At 32.5% G+C, this 24,211-nt stretch overlaps 3 protein-coding genes across 5 annotated transcripts in view; 2 read left to right on the plus strand and 1 right to left on the minus strand.

The window, feature by feature from the left end:
• The window catches only part of LOC119830071 (protein ECT2), a 46,656-nt gene that overhangs the window by 12,816 nt on the left and 9,629 nt on the right, over nucleotides 1-24,211 (plus strand). The gene's annotated exons all lie outside the window — the stretch shown is intronic.
• On the plus strand, nucleotides 13,155-14,890 carry LOC119830068 (4'-phosphopantetheine phosphatase-like). 2 transcript variants are annotated; one of them, XM_038352908.1, is made up of 5 exons: nucleotides 13,155-13,632; nucleotides 13,723-13,928; nucleotides 14,004-14,134; nucleotides 14,213-14,497; nucleotides 14,580-14,704. In XM_038352908.1, the coding sequence occupies exons 1-5, from the start codon at nucleotides 13,394-13,396 to the stop codon at nucleotides 14,595-14,597; spliced, it is 879 nt and encodes a 292-aa protein (XP_038208836.1). In that variant the 5' UTR covers nucleotides 13,155-13,393; the 3' UTR covers nucleotides 14,598-14,704. The 2 variants fall into 2 exon arrangements, with proteins under 2 accessions (XP_038208836.1, XP_038208835.1); XM_038352907.1 differs by having other exon boundaries at nucleotides 13,222-13,632; nucleotides 14,213-14,501; nucleotides 14,580-14,890.
• LOC119830070 (transport and Golgi organization protein 11-like) lies at nucleotides 15,060-17,437 on the minus strand. 2 transcript variants are annotated; one of them, XM_038352909.1, is made up of 5 exons: nucleotides 17,348-17,437; nucleotides 17,044-17,149; nucleotides 16,756-16,885; nucleotides 16,030-16,297; nucleotides 15,060-15,628 (listed from the first exon to the last, which is right to left on the minus strand). In XM_038352909.1, exons 2-5 carry the CDS (start codon nucleotides 17,128-17,130, stop codon nucleotides 15,421-15,423), a joined length of 693 nt encoding a protein of 230 aa, XP_038208837.1. In that variant the 5' UTR covers nucleotides 17,131-17,149; nucleotides 17,348-17,437; the 3' UTR covers nucleotides 15,060-15,420. The 2 variants fall into 2 exon arrangements, with proteins under 2 accessions (XP_038208837.1, XP_038208838.1); XM_038352910.1 differs by having other exon boundaries at nucleotides 17,044-17,135; nucleotides 17,348-17,432.

Here is a 24,211-nt window from a genome sequence, read left to right on the forward strand (position 1 = left end):
CACTACCGCAGATAGAATGACGATGGGTTCTTAACCACACTCTTTGAGGTGTTTTAAATATCGAGGATTCATCTAATTCGTCGAAATTTCGCGCTTCAATAGTTGGAGTTCTCATGTCGGTGCTATCGACCGTATCGACTTGTACGGGCGATATGTCTAAATGCATATCATCTAAATCCCTCTTTGGGGTAGAAACGTTCTTCAAATCTGAGGGTAAGTGAGAAGGATCGACCTCAACTGTGTTACGCTCGGCTCGTTTTTCATATTTCTTTTTTCGTTCACTTCTAAACGAAGCCGTAAATGACTTGACACTCCTTCGTAGTTTAGATTTGACTGTTTTCGAACTACGGATCGACGCAAACGAAATATCAAAAAATCCAGATTGCTTACTCAGATTCATTGAACTAATTGATGTGTCATCATCTTCCCTAATTGGAGAAGAAGTAGTAGCAACAAACTCTCCTGCTGGATCCGTCGGTTTTACGCTTTCTGGACTCACAGGTTCGACAGTTATATCTCCAGGTACTTTAATAACGGAATCTTTTTTTGTGCGTTTAAATATAGTAGGCCTATTTTTAAATTTGAAAGAATCTTTAATTTTCAGTCGTTTTATTGATTTCCAAGTTGATTCCTCTGTTTTATCCGGTGATAAGTTAGTTGCATCTATAGGGCTTACTTGGAAATTAGAATCCGTCGAATTGCGACTTCTTTTCTTTCCCGAAGAAATTGTTGTTGTGGACTCTTGTAATGCTTTACATTCGACCGACGTTGGTATTAAAAATCCTGTTTCATCTTTATAATCTAAATCGCATAAACTTTTGGTAAGGGACGAATTCAGAGAACCAGTCTCTGTTAAACAATCTACGATATTAAAAATGTTCATAGACTTATTTTTAAAAACTTCCCTTTTATCCTTCATATGACCTCGGGTACCATGCAAATAGGGCATGTGTTTGTTTTCCTTGTCACAAGTTTTATATTTACGTAATTCTATATGTTCATTTCTTTGATTTCTATTGTTAAAACTAAAACGTAAATCGTCTATAAACGTGTTATCTTTATTATTAATACTGCTTTTCCCATCATAACTGTTGTTCTCGCAATTATTCCCTTTACTATTTCTAATCCTGTCTCGTGCAATTTGCAAACGTTTTTCCCTCTCATCTTCGAGAATATCTTCATTTGTTTCATCACTTTGTTTATTAGGACTAGACCGGCGACCCGATAGTCTTGCCGATAATCTACGATACAGAGAGCTCTTTGGAGTGGTTTGAGGTCTATTGGGGGTGGAGCGGATAGCTTTTGTTGAATTGTTAGGGGTATTTGAATGAGGTGAAAGGACAAGCGAACGACCGAAAGTCTCCCCATTGGCCATAACCTGAAACATGTGTGAAACACACCACGCAATGATGTAATGAAGCCATTCCATCGTAATCATGCAGAACTATTGAGACATAAAAAGCGACTAACGAATTAAGTGACTGATACATAAAGAGTTTGAAAAATGATAGTTTTGAAATAGTTTGACATTTTTAGTTTATAAAGTGGAGAGGAAGCATTAAAATATACACATTAAGAGTTGAACTTGAGGTGTGAATTGATGAATGTAAATAAACTGTGCTTATGTTATGACTATGCTACACCAAAGATCTCTATGTGAACATGTAAGCCATATAATACAACTGAAAATAAAGCCAAAATTGAAATACACGCATTTGGTTTTGCTAAAGCAGTGAAGTATACATAAAAACAGACAATGGGTCGACTTTTAGCCGTGCGGAGGAGTGAAGTCAGTGCTTGGGCAAAACCTACTTTTTTACTTTGCTATCCTATTTTTCAAATCTATTAGCTTATCTACTATGGATATAAGGTATTTATGGGAAAAATGCAATCTAAGCATGAGAACTGGAATTTCAGGTATACTTTGAGATGCCAAGATATTTTCTATACACGAAAATACGAACTAATCTAGTAAGTGCACAAAAGAATAAGGAAAGCAAACACCGCTACTGTTCTGTATCTAACAACAATCGTGATCTTGAACATATCTAAATACTATGCATGCGAAGAGTATATATTAGGTAGTTGCTCATCTATTTCATCTATTAATATTTTAAAACATTGTTTAAAACTTCATATATCAAGTCCGTTATTAATAGACTGTCTTACTTGATCAATCCAAAAAATCATTATCAATCCATTATTATCATTAATTTATTAATTTACTTACAACGTGAGTGCAATCAGGATCATCAAGAGGGCAAGAGGCGCCGCCATTGTTGGCGAGGACTTCGGCCATGTGTTGCGTCTCATCTTCAGGAAACCCCACGAAGCACACGCGAGCGCCCGCGAAGACTCTTAATTTGTGCTCTTTCTGAAAGTAAATTAAAATTTTAATAAAAAGATGATAGTACAAATCGGGATGATTTATTATAATTGATTAATAATTATAATTGGCCACAAAAGAAAAATATCAATATAAGAGTAGTATTACACTGGTCTACAGTCATTTTGTTGCCCAAGAAATGAGATTGATTTTTGGTGTATTTATATTCAAAATTCATAAAATTATAAATGGTTTTGTAAGATTTGCTCTCGTTTTCTTTTCAATATATATATTCATTTACATTTGAAAAATTGTAAAACATGAAACCAAATAACATATATATTTATAATGTCGGGTTTTTTCAGAGAAAATATGATATATCGAAGTAAATAGAGAGTAAAACATGTTACATTTCCATAAAACGCCTTTTAAAAGATTTTCCTTTATAATTTAACAGAGGACAGCCTCTTTTTAAAGACCAGCAGTAATTAATTGTTCAAAATACGACAAAATCGTAAAAAAAAACAGCACATTCAGTACCTTCATAATTATGTTCGTGATTTAGGCACTCAAAAATAAAATGCTTGCAAAAATATCCATAGCAACACAAAAAAAAAACAGAATCGTAGAGCTGTGTTATTAATTCGGATATTTCTCTATAAACTATACTATACATTATACGAGTATGTAGGTCTTACTAATCGAGTTTAATGAAACTTTACAATAATATATCTTATACACCACAATAAGACATGAGCTATATAAATACTCGCTATTGCCCGTGGGTTCGTAGTGGGCGAGAGAAATCGCGCGGCACAGCTATTACTACATAAAATCAATCCGCCGACGTTATTAAAATAATATTTTGATAATGTACGTATTACAACTTACAATCATACTATCATCTGTGGCAAAGCACGCGGGGTCATCGCGTCGCTCCCAACAGGCGTCCACCCAGGAGCGCGCCAGCACCGGCAGCCCGAAGCCCGACGCGTATCGATACTTGTCACCCGTCGCCGCAGCCGCAATCAGATGCGTCACTTTGCTCGACATGTCCTTGCGGATAGAACCCCCCATATAGTGTATGAGTGTGATCAGGTACGTCTGCAAATATACGTATAATTTAACTGTTGAACGATAATTTAAATAAAGAATGATTTAATTTTAAAATCCTTACAAGTTCATCCTTTTTGCGAAAACCTGAGAAACAAATGACGGCTCCGCGCATGGCCAGTGAATATAGAGGACGTGTGTTGGCCGGCGGAGGTTCCTCTCGCTCCGCGAGCTGAAGGACTGCTGTTGGACCCAGCACCCTGCGTAATATGTTTTTCATATTATTTGATTAATAAACAAAAGACATGTATATACAACTTATTTATAAAATTCCCGTGTCACAATGTTAGTTACAAACAAATTACAGACCTCCTCCAAAAGGGCTGAACCGATTCTTATGAAATTTTGTGTGCATATTGGGTATGTCTGAGAATCAGCCAACATCTATTTTTCATACCCCTAAGTGATAAGAGTAGGGCAGAACAGCACTACTTATTTTATTTGCCGGGTCAGCTAGTATTATATAAAGTTGATGCGTTTACCACTGTTAACGTAAAATTTATTATGCGCTTATAAATTAAATTACGGTTCTTTTAAAAATTCTAAAATCTAGATAATATAAATAATTGCAATACGTAGTATGTAAAAATAGTAATAAAGGTTCATTCATAAAATCATCCATATTCATTCACTCGAATACGTGTATATGTGACATTCTCACTGTTTCCGTCGGGCTGAATGAACCGGAAGGACGCCACGTTGAATAACAGAATTAAAAATAGTCACCCAATTAACCAAAATATTTACAACACAACAGCTTGCCCGAATATAAGAAAGTTATAGTTTAAAAATAGTAGTTAATAATACAAATAATGTAATGGTTTCCGAATGTACATACGTTTAAATCATGTTAATCAATTAATTACAGTACTACAAATTGCGAATCTAATAACCTATCATATTATATTTTTCTTATATAGTATTTGCTATCAAGACCATGAAAATATATTCATCGCTTGATATGAGAAAGGAAGAAGACAAAGAGAAACATTATGTTTAGGCAATATGTTTTAGGAGTTATCATCGTAATCCAGGTGGAGGCAAATCCAAAAATCATCGAAATCCGTTAAGTCGTTTTTACGTTTTAAGTGTTGTTAATAACTCGCTTATCTAATATTATATTTATAGTTCGAAACGAAATTTGATATTATTATTTTTACTGTTTAATATGAGTTTAAGCCTCATTTTTATGCTAGAGTTATCTTTAATTACTTTTCATCGATTTATATCATTTCTAACTCTTCTATTTAAAATTAAGGTACAAAACGATAATTTTAAATTTTTTTTCAATGAAGCAATGAAGTATACTTATCAACATTTTGGTCTTGTTCAAATTGTAATCTTGTAAATTGTTTTAATCTTGAAAATCTCAAGCAGTTAATGTCTCATAATTTGTTAAATTGAGATAAAAAGTCCTCTTTAATTCAGTAAATAAATTTATTCTAATATAGTGTACAATAATTATCATAGAAATGCATGCATGCAATGGACGTTATTGGCACTATAGTAGTGTCAAAAAATACCGAAACTGGTGGAATTAACTTCCATGTGTTCATTTAAATTGTTTACTCATAGCAGAGGCAGAGGACGAATGCTAACATTTTTTAAAAAATAAAATATATCGCGTGACGCGGCCGCGGCACCGACGTGGTTTCAGTGACGTAGCACCAATATTTACAGTGGGTAGGAAGAAACGTACTCAACGATAACATATTCACATCAGACATGAGCCGATTTAAATAGTTCTGACGAAGAATATATGATTCTGTGGAATGTGAGTAGTCATACATGTATAGATACTATCTTCTTATATTAAAGTAGGTTAGATCGGAGCAGAGAAATATTAAATGATAGATAGTTAATGTCCACAAATAAAAGAAATCACATCTGGTAAAATAATTAGCCTAATTAGCAATATCTAAATATTTTAGAGGCCTTGAGAAAAGATTTTAATAATACAATACAAAATGACAAAAATTGTGGCAAGAAAAGATGACCAACATTTCACATGTTCGAGACTGTTGAATTTTCACGTCACTCAGAAGCTCTTGAGGTGCTTCATCCTCTTCCGGGGTAGGAGGTAATCGTGTAGGTCCCATTCTTACAATATACTGTCAACACTAGTCCGAAAGTACACATAAACACGTTTATAACAACAACCAATGAAACTATGTAACATCGTATCGGTCGCCACCTCCATCATTCATAAAACCGGCACGCGTTATCCAGCATACTTCACTACGCTACGTACAAATAAAATATTTTGACATGAATGTATATTCCGTAACTATCCTTACTCGATTCACTTTAGTCTGAACAAAGACCGATCAGCACGCACGTTATGCGTTTCAGGATAGATTGAAAAACAGCCGCGAGGAATGTTGGCCGAAAATAGCGAGGAGCGTCGTGCGGTAGCAAGGGCGACCCTCGTGCTACGCAGAGCGTCGTGCTCGCGTCGTCGCTCCGCGCATATATTCATACACCTACTTACACCTTTATTCACAACGTTCAGTGAATACACATAGATCACCAACTTTTATGTGTAATTCGAAGACTATGAAGCCGTCTTATTGCACGCACATTAAAACAAATCGGTCCAGTGAGCAAAATGTAATTGTCTTTAATTGACAATATTTGAGGCTAATCGACTAAATTGACTCAAAATATTGCGTGTACGCGAGTATTTAAAATACACCTTGACCAAGAATACATTATGGTTATTGAAATGGAACATGCTAATTACTCTCTCTGTATTGATTAGTCAATTTTCTATTAGAATAATTTCTTGGGATGATACTAAAAAACACTATCTACATAATATACATTATTCTATTATAAAAGCATATAGATAGCAATATGCTCAAATGGAAGACAATTTATGATCTTTAAATTACATATATGAAATGAACTCGAGAGTTAGAATTATGTAATGTAGACGATCAATAAATTTTAGACGTTATATCCACTGTAAACCAAGTGTTTGTATGCATAGTGAGGAATATCTATGGCTTACAAATAATTTTTATGTCTAAAGTTATTAAAACAATCATGATTTGTTTATATAAATTTATGTAAATTCCATGAACTTATCATTATTATTTTATTGCGTTTATAATATTATAAATAAAAATATCATATGATAAAGAAAATTTTCGAGAAAACATTATGTTTTGGCTGGTGGTGATTACGATACGTTTAATAAACAAGTTAGGTGAATCATCCGTAAACCCAGAAGAGTGATAAGTAGAACCTAAAATTAATTTTCTCAAAGCAAACATGAGTCGAGGTGTAAGGTGGCCAGGATTGGTGCGGCGACCGTTTAAAACAATAAACATTTAATCTCATCAATTGGTATTCATGTTGAAACAATGAAATGTTCTTCAAACAAGTCTTGGTCCACCAGTCGATATTTTTAGTAATCTGAATATTCCCTTGAATTATTTATTTTCTTTGTTATGGTACGATGGTTTGGTAGGTAACATGTATAGTGTTTTTATTAGGGCAATAACTGAAATATCTAGAAATTCTAACAATATTATGAACGCTACATTAATTTTGCAATCGCAAGCTAACGCGTTGTGCGGTGTGCCAATGTTTTTCAATTACAAATAACGATCAGTTTTAGCGCAGTAGTCAAAGCGTTTATAGCTCCATATTAAAATCATAAATCATGTGATCGGCCTTAGATTAATATTTTTCTCAATTTACATTATCGACACATTTAATGCATAAAGCTTATGAATGAAATGTATTTAAATAGCACAAGCAAATTCTGCATAGTAAATTATAAAAAAAAGTTATAAAAATATGTTTAACACCTTTTAGAATAAATCATGAAAGAAAGAAAGAAAGAAACATTTATTTGAATTGTTAATTTTTAAATTAATGTCGATAGTCCATTTCAGGTGGCAAATTTTATTATTAACTTTCAAACAAAGCGAAAATTGTACAACTATTAAATGTTATTTGTGAATTATAAGCGAGCGATATATACGTATGTATCTACAGTAATAAAATAAAGCTGAAGAATTTTTTTCGATTGAAAACGCTTGTCACAGGAACTATTAGATAGATTCAACAATTATTCTTTCATCGTTGGATATTATGTACGTAATTCCTGAGTGATAAAGGCTATGTTATATTTGCGATGTCGGAGAGGACCGCTGGTAATATATACTGTCTTTTAACTGTGGGTTCGCCCGCGTGGCAAATTTAAAAAAAAAGGTAAGAAGAGATAGCACCATCTATGGGAATTTATAAAACTTGGACTGATTCAAATACTCATCATATTGAATCTTCCTATGGGAATGAGAGGTTTGAATGGGTGGATCGTCACTATAAAAACTCGTAACCACACATAAGTTATATACAACAAACTTGCTTTCGTCGTTGTCATCTCCCTGCTGTGTTGTTGTGCCTATGCACAACGGAAAGAGATGACATCCGCGCTCTATAGCTTTGGTATACGCTAAGGTTAAAAATCACTGGTTCAGGTTGTTTAGACAAATCGTCTAGGGAAAAGAAAATGCAAATTTTATAATTTATTATTGTATGCAAACTGACCTGTACTTTGCCTTATGCGCAGCATCGAAAAGGTCCCCATCGAATGGTGTGGTTACAAGATAGGCTGGGGGTGTGGGTGGAGGCTGGGATAGAGGTAGCCCCTCGGGCCCGGGCACCGCTAAAACGGTACCAAGTCGTTCGCAAGCTGCACGCACTCGCTCACACTCCAGACATAGCTCGCTCACGTACACCACCGCCGTAGATGAACCTGCCAGACAAATGAACTTCCGTTATTTTATTGGCCAATATAACTATCGAAAAATAATTAATGAATAAATTTAAGTTTTATTCAGTTATTTGAAATGTAAGGTAGATTTCTAAGAATAGCAAATTCGTCTCAGTGTATACCAACCATCTAGTCATAGGTATCAAATAAGTTTGTACAGAAAAGAACTGCACAAACTTATTTGATAGATTTTTGGTACATAAGAACTATGAGATAAGCTCATTTGGTCTTTCGTATACAAACATTTTTATACAGGCAGGCATAAAAACGCTTTTGTACATTAATTTTTACAAGGATGTACCATATGTGAATACGTATGCGAACGACGGTAGGACGATTTGATCACAGTATTCAAATCCCAAAGAAGGAAATTTGGTATATCGCATAAGGAAGTCGTTAGCTATAAACAAGATTCATCTTATCACGACACAGGTCGAAAAGAACCAGACACTGACGTTCAGAAATTTTCTTTGATCCTGCAATAATACCTTTTGAATGCGTAATTTGTAAACAATTATGCAGATATTGAGAAATTTTTCGGTGTCCTTCTTACGAGAAGATCTATTTACTAGTAAATATACTTACAATCTACATATGAATTATGATTGTAAATTTTTTCATGATATATCGTTCGTTAGTGATGACCTTTTGAGACGTCATAACGTTAATGGTTCAGGGTCGATGAGTCATCTCTGCGACACACAGGGAACACCCGGCCCTTTTGGCACACAACACTCAATGAAAATGGAACCATCAAATATCACGAAAATTTCAAAGGAGGGTTACAGGTATTTGTAACTAAGGTAAAAAATTATTTATGCACAAATTATTCAGGGTGTTTATTTCTCTACACTTTTATTAACACATAGTAATTGATATCTCCACACATACTAATTTCTTAGTACTTCAAGTATTCATTTTTATAAGTTATACGAGCTTTTGCTCGCGGATTCGCAAGCGTTAATTCAGAGTAGTTTAATAGATGTTATTATACACATAAACTATCCTCTTGAATCACTCTATCTATTAAAAATATCCGAACAAAATCCGTTGCATAGTTTTAAAGATTTAAGCATACATAGGGACAAAGAAAGCAACTTTGTTTTATACAATTGGGCACAGGTAACCACGTCTGAATTTTGTTGTAAATAAGAGCAGGGTTGGAGACACAAGATGGCAAGCCTAATATTTATGTAATTCACAATATGAAGGCATGTACTTGCCACAAAAGACGATATCTTTAAAAGTTTATTATTGGCAAAAGTTGAAAAGATGTAAAATTTTGATAGTATTTTGAAACAATTAAAAAGTTTCTTTAAAATTTATAATACTCAAGTTATAAAAGCTTTTACACAAAATTGTAACAAATTGAATCATCTAAATGTTAACATCATATTTTTATTATAGGGAATCTAAAGTCATTCAAAGTTCAGAATAATGACCCAAAAACAGGAATAGATTGTGGGTTTAGTTACCACTCAATTGCTTGTCCTGATCATAAAAAATAATGATCAGCTTTTTCTTACTTTCTCATTTTTGCAACCACAGTTTGAGACAATATAAACAATGGACAATGGAATTTTAAAAAACACTTTTTCACAATAATTATTTAAACCTATACATTTATCTCCCATGGCATTATTATGATATTGAAGATATATTTATTACTTCTTTTTCAAGATATTTTGTACATTATAATTCAATTTAAAAGTACAATTGTAATACCACCCTTACTCTTTGTTTATAATTATAGCTGGTTTCACATAATAATCACACACAAAATTATTAATAAAAGCAATCTATAAACTACATTTTAGGACACAATGAAAAACAAAGCTTAGCATTTTATCAAAACATATTATTTTCCTTTAAAAATTATAAAATCATTTTTTTTGTAACCAATCTAGAAATTAGTTTTTTTTTTCATTTTTAAGCACCATCATTTATTTAAAAGGAGGAATAAATAAGAACAGAATCTTTAAATATAATATGTCCCTCTTTACCAAGAATCAATGGCACGCACAAATTTTCAGTTTTAAAAATATTTATATTATTTCCGCTAAATATATTTAAAACAAACCAAAACAAATATATGTAAGTTATATCACAAGAATCACACCTCAATTTATACATGCAAGTGCACTCACATCCTCCACCGAGGTATGACCGAAGTGTTTCAACCAACGCTAGCATGGTTGGCATGACAATTGTGAACCACACATTACTCCATCTGCAAATGCTGTGCCTATTGACATTAATAAGCAAAAAATATAAAGAAAAACGAACTAAAATATAATTTGCTTATTTATAGATTGGAAAAAATAAAAAAAGTTAATATCTACATTATGTTTTTGATTTAAATTTGTGGAATATGATGACTTCTGAATCCAGGTTTTGTGGGAAATCAAGTTTTAAAATTATGAAACACAAAATTATGAAATTTTTAGATTTTTACATTATTAATTTTAAATTGTTTTTGAAATACGCATAATATTTCTGTAAATATTTTTGAAAATAAATGCAGATTTATATGTTTTGTTGAATTTAATGGCAATGGTGTTCCAAGGTTCAAATGTTTATCAATTGACACCATTTGTGCAAGTTCAAGAGTTAATATTATCAGATCACTTAATAACTTACATATCAATGTTATTTTCACAATCCTACACAACATTTCTAATGTTTATATTATGTTAACTTACATAAGTGTAAAATGCACAACATTTACAAATGTAATGACTACATTATATTTAAACCTTGTCTGGAAGGTCAAATTACAACATACATGAGACATTTTATTGGCTATTAGTAGAAGTTAAAGTAAAGTCCAAATAACGTTTGTTTAGTAAAGTCGAAATAATGTTTGTTTTTTAGCAAAACAACTACAAATGAGTTTATAAAATTTATTTTGTTGCTTTAATCTATTAAAATTTTGAAGAATATATTGTATTTTATTATAATTGAATATCTAATCTTTAATCACTTCAGAATTTTAAAATATTTATTTCATTGTAATTTGCATATAATTTTTATATACTATTTAACTACGTTAATTAAAGGGCTATAGATTTTACGGTATAAGTTTTAAAGAATTTTTGAACGTACTTTTATAAAATAATTCATAAATTAACAGTTAACCGATAACACATACTGTTTTAATTACAATTTTTTCCCATCATATGTGACAATCAAAATTAACGCCAAACTCAAAAATACGTTATAATTTTTTCAGTAATCAAGCAGAACAACATCACTTTTCCTATATACCTACTAATTATAACACAGGGTAAACTCTGATGAAAAACATGAAGTTGTGTATTAGAAAATTACCTACCATCATTTTCTTGAGTTTTGTCAGTTACAGTAGTGCTTCCTGTTTGTGACATGCCCCTAGACAATTCGTCCATCTTGCGTAGCACTAATTCAATAAAAATAAGTCATGAAACACAAAATGTAAGAGATTACACATAATTCTTTACACATAACTAAACACAACACTTAGCGAAAATTTTAATGTTTTTCGCTTATAAACAATGCAATCCACTCTAAATACATTTCTAAACTTCAAAATGACCGTAGGTAAACGAAGTGAGCGCTCTTCACAGCGATGACAGATTTAAAATGAGGGCTGCCAACATTAAAACATCAATGTAAAAAATAAGTTGTGAATTGTACTCTGTGCTCTGCAGGTATATAAGTAACATTTATAAAACTTACCTACTATATTGTAAAACTATTTTTTATATACTGTTAATATGTAACTGTATACTAACTATTATTTATATACTGAATATGTGTAAACTAAACTTATGTACTTAAATGTTGTGAGAAAATAAACTCTTTTTTATTTTTATTTTATTTTATTTTATTTTTGTTTGCAAATTATGAAAATGGCATTGACCGATTTTTTATTTCTTTTATTCGATTGCTGAGGCGGGATCACGGTAACTGGCATAAAATATTTACCCATCGTCATAACTACTTAAGTTAAAGACACTCTTCTCTGCATATTTTCTATAGTTTATAGTTCTTATATTATAGTTCTTAATCTGTGACGCTTCATTAGGGCCGCGGTTAACTTATTCTGTGACTTTTTTCATAAAGTAAATAAAAAAATACCCATAGATTAGACGCCGTTGGCGCCAAATAACATACAGCTTAGCTGAATCAGCTACATAGATTACTGAGAACTCTCCGCCCATGGCTTCGGCCGCGTGGATTTCGGTTATATCGCGCGACGTGGTAAGGAGTTCCAAGGACTTAAACTATTTATCAACTAGACTACTAAACTATTTGTCAAAATTGGTTCAGTTCAAGTGTGAAATAATCTTACATAAATATTATAAATGCGAAAGTTTATAAAGATGTGTGTGTGTTTGTTGCTCTTTCACGCAAAAACCACTGAACTGATTGCAATGAAATTGCGTACGTAGACAGCTGGACAACTGGAATAACATATAAGCAACTTTTTATCCCGATATTCCTACAGGATACGGACTTACGCGGGTGAAACCGCGGGGAGCAGCTAGTAATCTATAATTTCATGCTGAGCACGAATGTTCATTTGTTTATCGTGAAATATCTAAAAATAGATAAAAATTATAGAATATCTCCATCTTGCACAAAGGTTTTCTATCACTTATTTTATGCTTTGCGCCCATAGTACAGTTGGTCATGGTTGTGTGTAAAGTGTGACCTGTGTACACATTTTTATTAAAGTATTTAATGAATTACAAGCCTTTATTTCATCAGAGCTCATTTTATTGATATAAGGTTGAGTTGTATATTAATATGGCTTCACTATTGACATGATATTACTATACTATGGTAGGTGTGATAATACTGTGCTAGCTGTAGGACTTTTTTGATGGCGCGTTCTCTTAATGGGAAATTGCGTTATAGCAACACAGGTGTGTTTACATTTGTCAGTAGGTAGGTATAGGTACTATTTTATGTTTATATGTATATCTAAATCTATTTAAATTTTCAATTGTTGAGTTTTATTAGATAGTGGTAGGGAGATTTGTCGGATTCGTAGTGATAAGATAAAAACACTATGAACATTAGCATACCGATAAAATAATACAATGGGATAAGACAATAAATTTATATTTAGCAGTTAATTATTTCAATTCGTTTCTCGACGAGATAATAGAGTTTTAAGAATGGAACATTTTGGCTTATCGCACATATTGAGTGAGCCAGATAAATATAGTCCAGATACTTTGGACTTGTTAGCGGATGAAGAAGCGAGAGAATACTGGTTAAATACATGCGAAAAACTTGTAGATAAATATGTTAATTTTGCATTAACTAATAAAGATGACCCAACAATAGAAATTCGAGCCCTAAAGTTCAAAACTTGTTACGTGGAAGCATTAAAAGAACTACGAGTAAATCCTCTGTAAGTAGATTATGTTGTGCTTATTAAATTACAAGGAAAAGTGTCAATATTTATCCTATGATATAACTGAAAATTTTATTTATATTTTAGTGCTCATGGGCAGTTAACGATACGCTTACTGCTTGATATTAACGAAACCTGCCTTCGAGCACAAGGTTTTTTTGACTTATGGAAACAACAAAAAAAAATTGAAAATGAAGCAGCACTGGCAAACCTTGCTTCTAGACTGGCTGAAATAGATGCTTTTGTTGATGAAAGACAAAAATGGATTGCTCTGTGCAGTGGTGTCTTAGCAGGTATTAAAGAGAATACAAAATATATTTCTTCAATTGTCATACCTTTTAATAATATTGTAATATTGTGTACCATAGGTAATATGTTTGATTGGGGGGCACAAGCTGCTACATCTATTCTTAATTGTGGACTGTATGAGGCATTACAAAAAATTCAAAAAAGACCTTGGCTTTATGATGGCTTTGACAAATGGATTCAAAAGTTGGAGGTAAGAAATGTCATAAAATTAATAATTATAAGAATTATATTGTACAACATTTTTAAAAAATAACCTTTGCATTAACAGAAGACGGTCCATCATTGTGCTGCAGTTTTTGTAGACAACAGTGGTGTTGATGTTGTGTTAGGCATATTACCTTTTGTAAGAGGTTTACTGCTCAGAGGAACATCCATTATACTGTGTGCAAATGAATGGCCTGCACTAAATGATATCACAAATGCAGAGCTTGAAAGTGTACTCCAAAGTGCATCCCATATATGTCCTGTTATTGCAGGTGCTATTGCAACAGGCAATTTAGTTGTGAGATCAAGTGGTCAAAGGGGTCCATGTCTTGATCTTAGAACTATCAGTGTAGGTATGATGATTTGTCATGCTTTCTATTCATTTATTTATGAAATTACGTATGTATCCATAATGGATAAATTGTTTACAGATCTTGCAACTGAGATGAAAATCAGAGGAGTAGACTTGATTATACTTGAAGGTATGGGCAGAGCTCTACACACAAATCTCAATGCACGTTTTGCTGTGGATTCCTTAAAATTGGCTGTAGTTAAAAATGCCTGGTTGGCACAACGATTAGGTGGCCCATTATTCTCTGTTATATTTATATATGAAGACAAGCCTTCACAAACATAACTATATTGATTTAACTTACTATTGTGACTCTTACAGTATTTTATCAGTCTGTCAATATTTAACTACCAGCATATTATTGTCTCTTGATACAGGAAATTTTATACTTGTGAATGTTAATAATAACTGCGTTAATGTCATCTGACATTTTTTGAATATATTGAGTGTTACCCTCAAATAATATTTTAATTTTTTATCAGATACCCATTTATTTAAAAAACAAACCAAATCTTGAACAATTGTTTGTGAATGTGTAAGGAATTAAAATACATATACTCTAATGTGATTTAGCTTTATTAATGGTTATAAAGTATAATGACCTAAGGAAATGAACAATGCCTATGAAAAGAAACTTAACAGTTCATTTTTTACATTAAATATAACTAAAATACCAACAATGTAACCACATTTACTATAATATAATAAACTGCAGCAGCATACAATCACAGAAGTATAAAAATGCACCTATTTACTAAAGGAATCAAATTGCATAAGATGAGTAACACTTCCTTGTTTATAAATTTAACTACAGTGGATCAGGGCTGTATAAGATTTGCCATTCAGTGATTGCATGACAAATTTTATGAAGTCAACAGTACTATAAAACTTCATCTTAATTTTATGCTCAAGATTATAGATTAAGATCTATTGAGCCAGGCGATCACTTTAAATAACAAATAAGCAATGCTTATTGCATAAGCAATTTTCTCCTTTTGTTGCCTTTGAAGTGTTTCTGCTTCTATTGTCATTACTCGTCGGTTTAATTTGGCTATTTGCCGGCGAAGATGAACCAATTCTTCAGACGCTGATAGCCCCTCTCCATTTCCTATTGGCGGGGTTGGATCTCTAGAAATGAAATAATTATTGGCTATTAAAATATACACTGTTTTTTTTATTAGCATGAATCCATATCTTGACAATCCAAAAATTACCTTTAATTGACTTTAACTTGTAAAAGTATGATCTGACAAGAATATTATAACAGTTTCAAATAGCAATAAATTTGAACTGAATGTAGGTTAGAAATACTTAGAGAATACAAAAGGGTGGAATTTAAAACCGCATCATTTTGCCAATCTGTAGCAATTACCTAGCCTCTCAGCTACCCTTAATTGTAGGTATGTATTTCATGCTTTTTATGTTGATGAGAGGCCATAGTAGTCGCTGGCTAAAGCTAGTCACTTAGTCAGCATTCTAGGCAAGGATGGCAAAAACATTAAATTGTTCTGAGTTTCAAAAATCCATACCTTAGAACCAAACGGGACTCTGTCATGGTAGACTCATTAAGATTGTCAGGATTTGCTAACATTGGGCGAACTACTTCTCCCTGTGAACGAGTGGATCTTATGTGCTGTGGGGGTGAATTAGCAGTTCCAGGAGGAAAGTCATCTGCAGAAGGGAAGTAGTGCTGGTCAAGTGTAATTACTCTTGGTGGTGTGCTAACACGAATCATTCCAGGATCAGTGGGTAGCACAGCATTATCTAATTGAATTTCCCTTGGAGGAGCCTTTGTGCCTAAAAAATTTTTTCGAATTATATTTCATAAATTTTACAAATTCCGATGGGTTATTTTGTACAATTAATCACAGATAAATTTTTCCTTTTATCCCATTATTCCATACATTGCTTTTTCCTCAAATAATATTGGTTGTACAGGAAAAGCAATTTGATGATTTATATTTATTTTAAGTTCGATGATTTATATTTATTTTTAAGAGATCATGGGGATAACCAATGGTGTAAGAATTGTTGAAATTGGTGCAGAAGTTCCTGACCTAAGCACATTCAAACAAACAAACAAGCTCTGTATTACAGATAACTAATAAATTTGTAACTATACAATATATTATATTTTATTAATACGCCTGCATAGGTTTTCAACTTATACAAAAATATAATTTCAATTTAAACCAATATTGTTCACCTGAACATGATTATATATACTACTTATGAAAAGTACTCTTCAAATTTACCAATATGCTGATCCTGGCCAACAACAAGAATTCTTTCTGGCACTTTCATGTCAAATTTCTCATTTGCATAGTCCCATCCTGATATTATTCCATTTGGTGTATTTTCCTCATCCATAACATCTCCTGTAGCCTAGATGAAAAAATAAAGGATTTCACTATACAATAGCTAGTTATGATCATCCCTTTTAATTTTATGATCTTTTACATACAATGGTAATATATTATCAGTCAAGAGGTTATTAACTTAAAATGTAATACAAAGAACTGTTTGTTTATTTGTTCAATTACCTTTATTCTTTGTGGTACCGTCATGTTGTGACTTATAAGCCGAGCGTAAGCTTCATCTGAAGTATACTGCATTGTTTTATCTTTCATAAAACCTATGGCATAAAACCTAAAGATTAAGAGCCTTCTTAAATAAATTATTAAATATTAGAACTAAAATATCTGAATTGAAGAATGGAATGAAGGTAGGTATGCAAGTCACCTAAAGAATTGAGTTTATCTCGTTTTATGACTAAATATTTAAATGATAAGAAATTAATTGTCACTCACAAATTTAAAACAATATGTCTGTACAATTCATTTATACCTCACTCGTTTTATTAATGAAGTCTAAAATCCTTTATGATTTTATATTATGATTCCGTAGTCCGTACATAGGTCGGAAGCCAGGATTCAGAAACCTGTCAAACCGACATTTTTTCAGTAATGTCAATATAACGTTTCAATGCACGCGTAACTTTTATTTTTTATTTTTATTTATTTATTTTATTAATTTATTTTTATTTATTTATATTATAATATTGGTTTACCTCCAGGAAGCCTGTAATCGTAGTTTAAAGTTCAGCGACGCCTCTACACCCTTAGCTGCTAATAATACGGTGCCCCCTTGTCGTTAACACAATTGTTTATTGTCATCAGTTTATCAGTTATCAGTCCTATTTCTTATATTACGTCCATGCCCATTATTATCAGAATCATAGGTATAAGCTTGGTATGAGAGTCTTAAATGTTGTTGCCATGTTGTTTATACCACAAAGTATGTCATATATTTTGCTTGACGTTTTGAACAAAAGTCAAAACCACAGTGTGCTGTGTGAGTAATGTCAAAACTTATCGAAAAGTCAAAATCAAAATTGTGCCGTGTTACTCAGTCATTGGCGGTATTAAACTTAGCCATTTATGTGTATTGTGTTTAAGCAATGCTTTACTATAACTACTAGATAAATAAACTTAGAAATTTACTTACTTATTATAAAAAAATATGCATATGTTTCGTGTAACGTAATAATATTTTTCATATCAGGCCAGTTGCGTATAGCGCATAAAACGTAAAAACAATGAAGTCAGCCGGGTGTAGTATTTTTATAATAACAATATTAGCACATGTTTTTAATGGCATTGCAACTCCAGAAAAACAAAGAGAAGAAAAGAAATCAAAAGGCGTTACCACATTCGTGAGTGCGAAATGGGAAGCTACACCTATAGTTCTCGAGTTAGCTGAATACCTGTCTGGAGAGAGTGTAGACTTATTTTGGTCTTATGTTGATGGTATTAACTCTTTAAAATCTAGTCTCTATCTTTTGGGTAAGTGAACTAAACAATAATTGTCATAAAACATTCAGGTGTGTAATTCACTATCATAATATATTTAATAAGTGAAGACCTGTGTCGCTGTCCGTGGCCAAACATTTCATCTGCTCATGCTTTGAATGTAACAATAGAGAATAATATAATATACATAAGTATATCCTTATCTAAAAATCATGTTCATAAATCTTAACGAATTTTTTAAATTTTAACATAATACGTTTATAATAAAGTTTCTCATATAAGTGACTTTATGTGCATAGGAATAAATGTCGAAAATCTAAAAGTATGGGGAAAATTAAATTAATTTTTACACTGATTTATTTTATGGGAAATCTTTCGTCTATTGTAAGGCAAGTAGAATAAGTGCTTATTTTTGTTTTTCTCTGAGAATTTAAACAGAAAAAAAACAAACTGTCATTTTAGCAATAAACAAATGGGTCAGAACCCAAGCATGTAGTGGGAAAAATATTAAGATGTTTTATTAATTGTTATTAGACATAATAAATGGGATAATTATATTTTAATAATATCATAATTTTTTCTTCAACATTTGATAGGTTTATATGCATGTGTTACATTTTGTGAAGTTTATTTCTATTGTAATAACAATAATGAAATATGAAAATTAGGATGTAATTATAATTCGTTACTCAATTAATTAAATTTATTTTACAGAAACAGACAAAGAGATTTATGATTCATGTATAGGTGTTGCAAGCACACTCCTGCCACCAGCACAATTGCGTATGGCTAAGCTTGCATTGTCTATGCACTTAAATTCACCAACAGTTAGAATGTTTGATGAAATTGCCAATCAAAATGGAGCAAAAGAAGTAGCCTGTGATGTATTTGTAGCAATTGCTTCAAGAAAAATCTGTGATAATGATGTATTACGAGATGTCCTCAAATCTATTGAGAAATATGAAGCTGTAAGTAAATAGGATAATTTTTCACATAAAATGATTCAAACATTAATATTTTATTTCATTTTTTCCATTATCCTTCACTTTTATTATAAATCTTTTTTGCATAAAACTCAATTGTTATATCAGCAATTATTTTCACTCATTATATTAAGTCAAAGCTTTTCTTGTTGATAAATAATGTGTAATTAGTTAAGTAATGATTAAATTTCGTAGTCCTTAAGTAATATTCTTTGTAAACATTTCAGAATGATCATAGATTGGAGACATACTTGTTAGATCACACATATCCAAGTAGTGATAACAGAACCATCACTGCAATCTTATATGGTGAACTTGGAATGTCAGAATTTTCAGTAAAGCATAAAATATTAGCAGCTTATGCTGATAAAGGAGTCATCAATTATGTTGTGAGATGGAATGTCAAGGTAAGACTTCTTGCACCTTGTAACTGTGACATATGTATAATCTGTATTTGTTAACTTTGCATAGAGGGTACATTGAAATATTTAATCTGTACGCGCGCCCTTTGTGCCTCTCTCTCTTGGAAATAAAACATGGCACCATACAGTTCGTTTTACTATAACTCCCGAAATATCACATTGGCGACGAGGTTGAACAAAATCTACGCAATATTAAATCAAAGTGGTTTATACAATATGTTGGTAAGATATCGGAATTTAATGTACATCAAGATGATTGGACTTTGTACGTGGAACGCTTAGAACAATATTTCATTGTAAATAAAATACCAGAAGATTCTAACATCTCTTGGAAATAAAACGTGGCACCGAACAGTTCGTTTTACTATAACTCCCGAAATATCACAGTAACCTGTAGGTACATATAATTTTTGCCAGAGAAGTGTAAAATTTTTCAGCTCTATATGCCCCTATGTGGGGCAGAGGGCGTCCACAGTCGCCGTTATCGCCTTTGTTCTTCGGCTACGCTCTCTTTTCCGGTTCCAGCCATGTCAACCCAATCGCTCTAGCTTGCGCCACCGCCGATAGTCGCTAGGATTGTCTAGGCCGTCCACGCATTATTTTCACTTGTGGAGTCCATTCCAGGGCTTACCTGTGTATATGCGAGGCATTCCGTCAGAAAATGTGGCAGATCCATGTCCATTTACGGCGTAAGAGTTTCCAATAAAACGGCGTCTTGTGGCAGCATTCCAAAAGTTGTTCATTAGAGATATTCTCATGCCAGGAAATTCTGAATATTTGTCGGAGGCGTGGGTTGACAAAGACATGTTTTCTCTGCAAAATGTCTTTGGTGATTCTCCATGTTTCACTTCCATAGAAGAGGACACTTTTTTTACCTTGGATTGAAATATTTTGAATTTCACTCATCATTTAGCATTTCTGACTGCCATATAAGTCGTCGTTGCGCGAAGGATGCCCTTGCTTTGGCGATTTTCGAAGTTATGTCCTTTTCAGTTCCTTCATTATCAGACGCGACACTGCCAAACTATGTTAATCAGGGTTGTAGTAGTTTGTGTTTTATTATGAGTAAAATTCTAGTAAAAGAAAAGAGGTGCCCTTCAATAAGTAAATATATTTGAATATCTTGTATTTTACAATTTTGTTTTTTCTATTCAAGCCAAGAGGTAAACCAAAACTCCGTTTGTCTGGATATGGAGTAGAATTGCAGTTAAAGAGCACAGAGTACAAAAGTCAGGATGATACCACTCCAAAAGAAAATGAAGGTGATACTCCAGTCCCATCAGAAGAAGAGGATGAGAATGATCCGCAAAATCAAATAGACGGATTTAATTTTGGAAGGCTGAAGTGAGTCAACATACAAGAAAATAAAATTGTATTGATGTTTCAAATTCTAAATACTATATTTATTTATATATGAACGTAACATTTTCAAGAACATAATTATGTATTGACTATTTTTATAAAATTTTCGATAAATTTAGGGCCCAACACCTTTTAAAGAAGTATATGTGTGTAACAGGAATCTGTTCCCGGCTCTTCGTACACCACTAGAAAGGTTCAGACGTCACCTGTCCGAGATGAGTGAAGAGTTAGAGCCCCTTAAAGTGTGGCAAATGCAGGCACTTAGTATGCAAGCTGCTGCTGCAGTTATTGATGCTCATGATGCAGGTGGTGATGAAGCCCTGCGAGTACTTACATCTATTGCACAGAACTTCCCTATGCAGGTAACTATATAACAATCACTTATCCAAATTGTTCTTTAAATAATATTTAAATATGCGTAAAAAATAGGACAATAATATATAAATAAAAGCATGTACTATACAAGCCAACTAAGACTAACACTGTCAAGATGTGGTACTCAGAAGCATGTTGTGAAGAAATTTTTGTTAAAAATTATAAAAATTTCTTCACAACATGCCAAATTATTCCGAGTCTTCTATGTCTATTACCACATTTAAACCCACTCTAAATTTTGTGGTAATATTTCCAAAAAAAAAGCAGTCGAATTCAAAATCTCCTCCTTTTTTTGAAGTCGGTTAAAAAGCGCTTTGTAGAAAAAAATGATAAAAAAGAGTTTTATTTTTGACTTGTCATGTTTTTTTTTTAAGTATTTTCCCACTTAAGAAAAATAATGAGCATTTTGGATATGAATACAAGACAAGCCAAGTATATGACGTCACAGAAATTAGTGCAACGACATTTTGCAGTGTAGTATTTTTGCGAGATATTTTAAAAGTCTATAATTAATTTTCATTTTTAAACTCTCCATATCAGAATTGAAAGAAATCAATTTTAAGCCCACTAAGTAACTGAAAAAGTATCTTGAAATCTTGTCAAATAGCCTATTTTTGTTAATTAATAATTGTATGATAATAAAATTTACATATGAATTTTAGACAAAATCTCTTATTCACGTGAATGTACCACGCTCTTTCCGTGACGAAGTGCTCTATAATCAAGACGTTTGGGCATCATCTCTGGGTTTGCGACCAGCAGAACCATTGCTTTTGGTGTCTGGAGCGCAATATGATGCTGAAGAGGTTGATATCATGGCGCTTTTGAATTCTTTGAGAGAAGATATTGGACCAATGAACACACTCCATGCTCTGGGTACTTATTTATAAGGATTACATGAAAAATTAAAAAACTTTTTTTAAATATACATTTTTAAGTGTTTTATTTTTCATTTCACAATAATATTGATATCATTGTCTAATTGTTAATAGGCCTTTCAAAGAAATTAATAAATACACTAATGTCATTGGAGTTGGGTGAATCTTACACTTGGGAGGAGTATGGGTTGGACATAAGAGACTCTTCAATAACTTGGCTAAATGATCTCGAATCCGATGAACGCTACCGGCGTTGGCCTTCTTCCTTCATGGAGTTACTGAGGCCAACTTATCCTGGAATGTTGAGAAACCTAAGAAGGAACATTTATAATTATGTAAGTAATTGGTAAAATTAATAACAACATTTTGAATATATGTAACAATTTTTTTCATTTTATCATCAAATCATGAGAACTTTGAATATTAATGTTGATAACGAATTTAATGTTCTTTATAAATTGTAAGTACGTACTTGGCTACAATTTTATTAATTATACGTCGAGATAATATATAATTAATGCTGGCCACAATTTTTATTTACTTTATAACAGCTCTGCATACATAAAATTATAGAAACAATGTAATAATCAAATACTAAATTGAAGCAACAAAAGTATAAACATATACATATTGATGTATCCTTTTTGGTGACAATCCAATAATATTATATTATACATTATTTCATTTTATTATTAACGTGCGAATGTATGCTTCCTATAATCTGAATTCACACTCATAGTACACAAAAATTGCAGGTAATAATAGTTGATCCAACTTCTGCATCATCTGCACCGCCATTAAAACTAGGCGAAACTTTATTAAAACACGCAACTCCGGTTCGTGTTGGTATCGTGTTAGCTCCCAACAACACGCCACTGGGCATCGCTGTACGAAGTGCTTTTAATTATGTCGCTCAAGATAGAAACTCTAATAAGGAAGCCTTTTATTTCCTAACTCAGGTATAAGTACTGAAGTTGTTTTTGTGTCTATAATACATCATGAATAAAAAATATTTTTCACATTTCATAATTATGTCTTGTCTCTTAGTTACTTAATTCTCTACAAGATGAGGAGCTGAGTATAGAGCACTTAAAGAAACATTTGAAGAAATATACAAGTGCAAATTCTAATATCGATGAGATCACATCAGAGGATTCAGAGTATAATTTCGGTCACCAGCTTGCAGAGGAGTTTGTTTCTAAATTAGGCACTGAAAAGTTCCCTCAGGTTGGTTGTTGTGTGTTGAAGTATCCATATTTGTGTACTGCTTTATGTCATGTCACCATGATTTGATATTATATTGTTATTATTGTGACTTTAAAACCTTTCCAAATATACAACTCCCTGATAAAGTAGTAATTTAAAAATGCCTAAACTTAATTACTTAAATATTGTTTAGCTTGAAAACTCTCAATTATGTTATCGGAGAATTATATAAACGCTAATAAAAATCGATTTGACACAAAAAATATTCAGATTGCATGCATGAATAAGGTCAAAGTGAATTTAAAAGAAAATTAGTTCTTAAATCAGTTAAAATTTATATCCTTAGGTTCTAGTGAACGGTGTGCCATTATGGGACGAAGGGCCGGTAGCTCTCACGTCATCAGTGGACAGTTTGGAAGAAGCTCTAGTTACGGCGCTCTCCAGGCACACGAGCCGCTTGCAGCGAGCGGTGTTCAGGGGTGACCTGGCCGATACGGACGACGCCGTGGATTATATTATGAAACAACCGCACATTATGCCCAGGTGGGACTTAGGAAATGCTTCTTGGTATTGGGAGGATAATGAGTTGATATTATCGATTCACATGGTTGTTTAGGTGTCTATGAGGTTTAGTGATACATTTTAATTGAAGAAAAGAATAATAATATAATCT

Source organism: Zerene cesonia, chromosome 11 (genome assembly GCF_012273895.1).
Source record: "Zerene cesonia ecotype Mississippi chromosome 11, Zerene_cesonia_1.1, whole genome shotgun sequence".
Classification (NCBI taxonomy): domain Eukaryota; kingdom Metazoa; phylum Arthropoda; class Insecta; order Lepidoptera; family Pieridae; genus Zerene; species Zerene cesonia.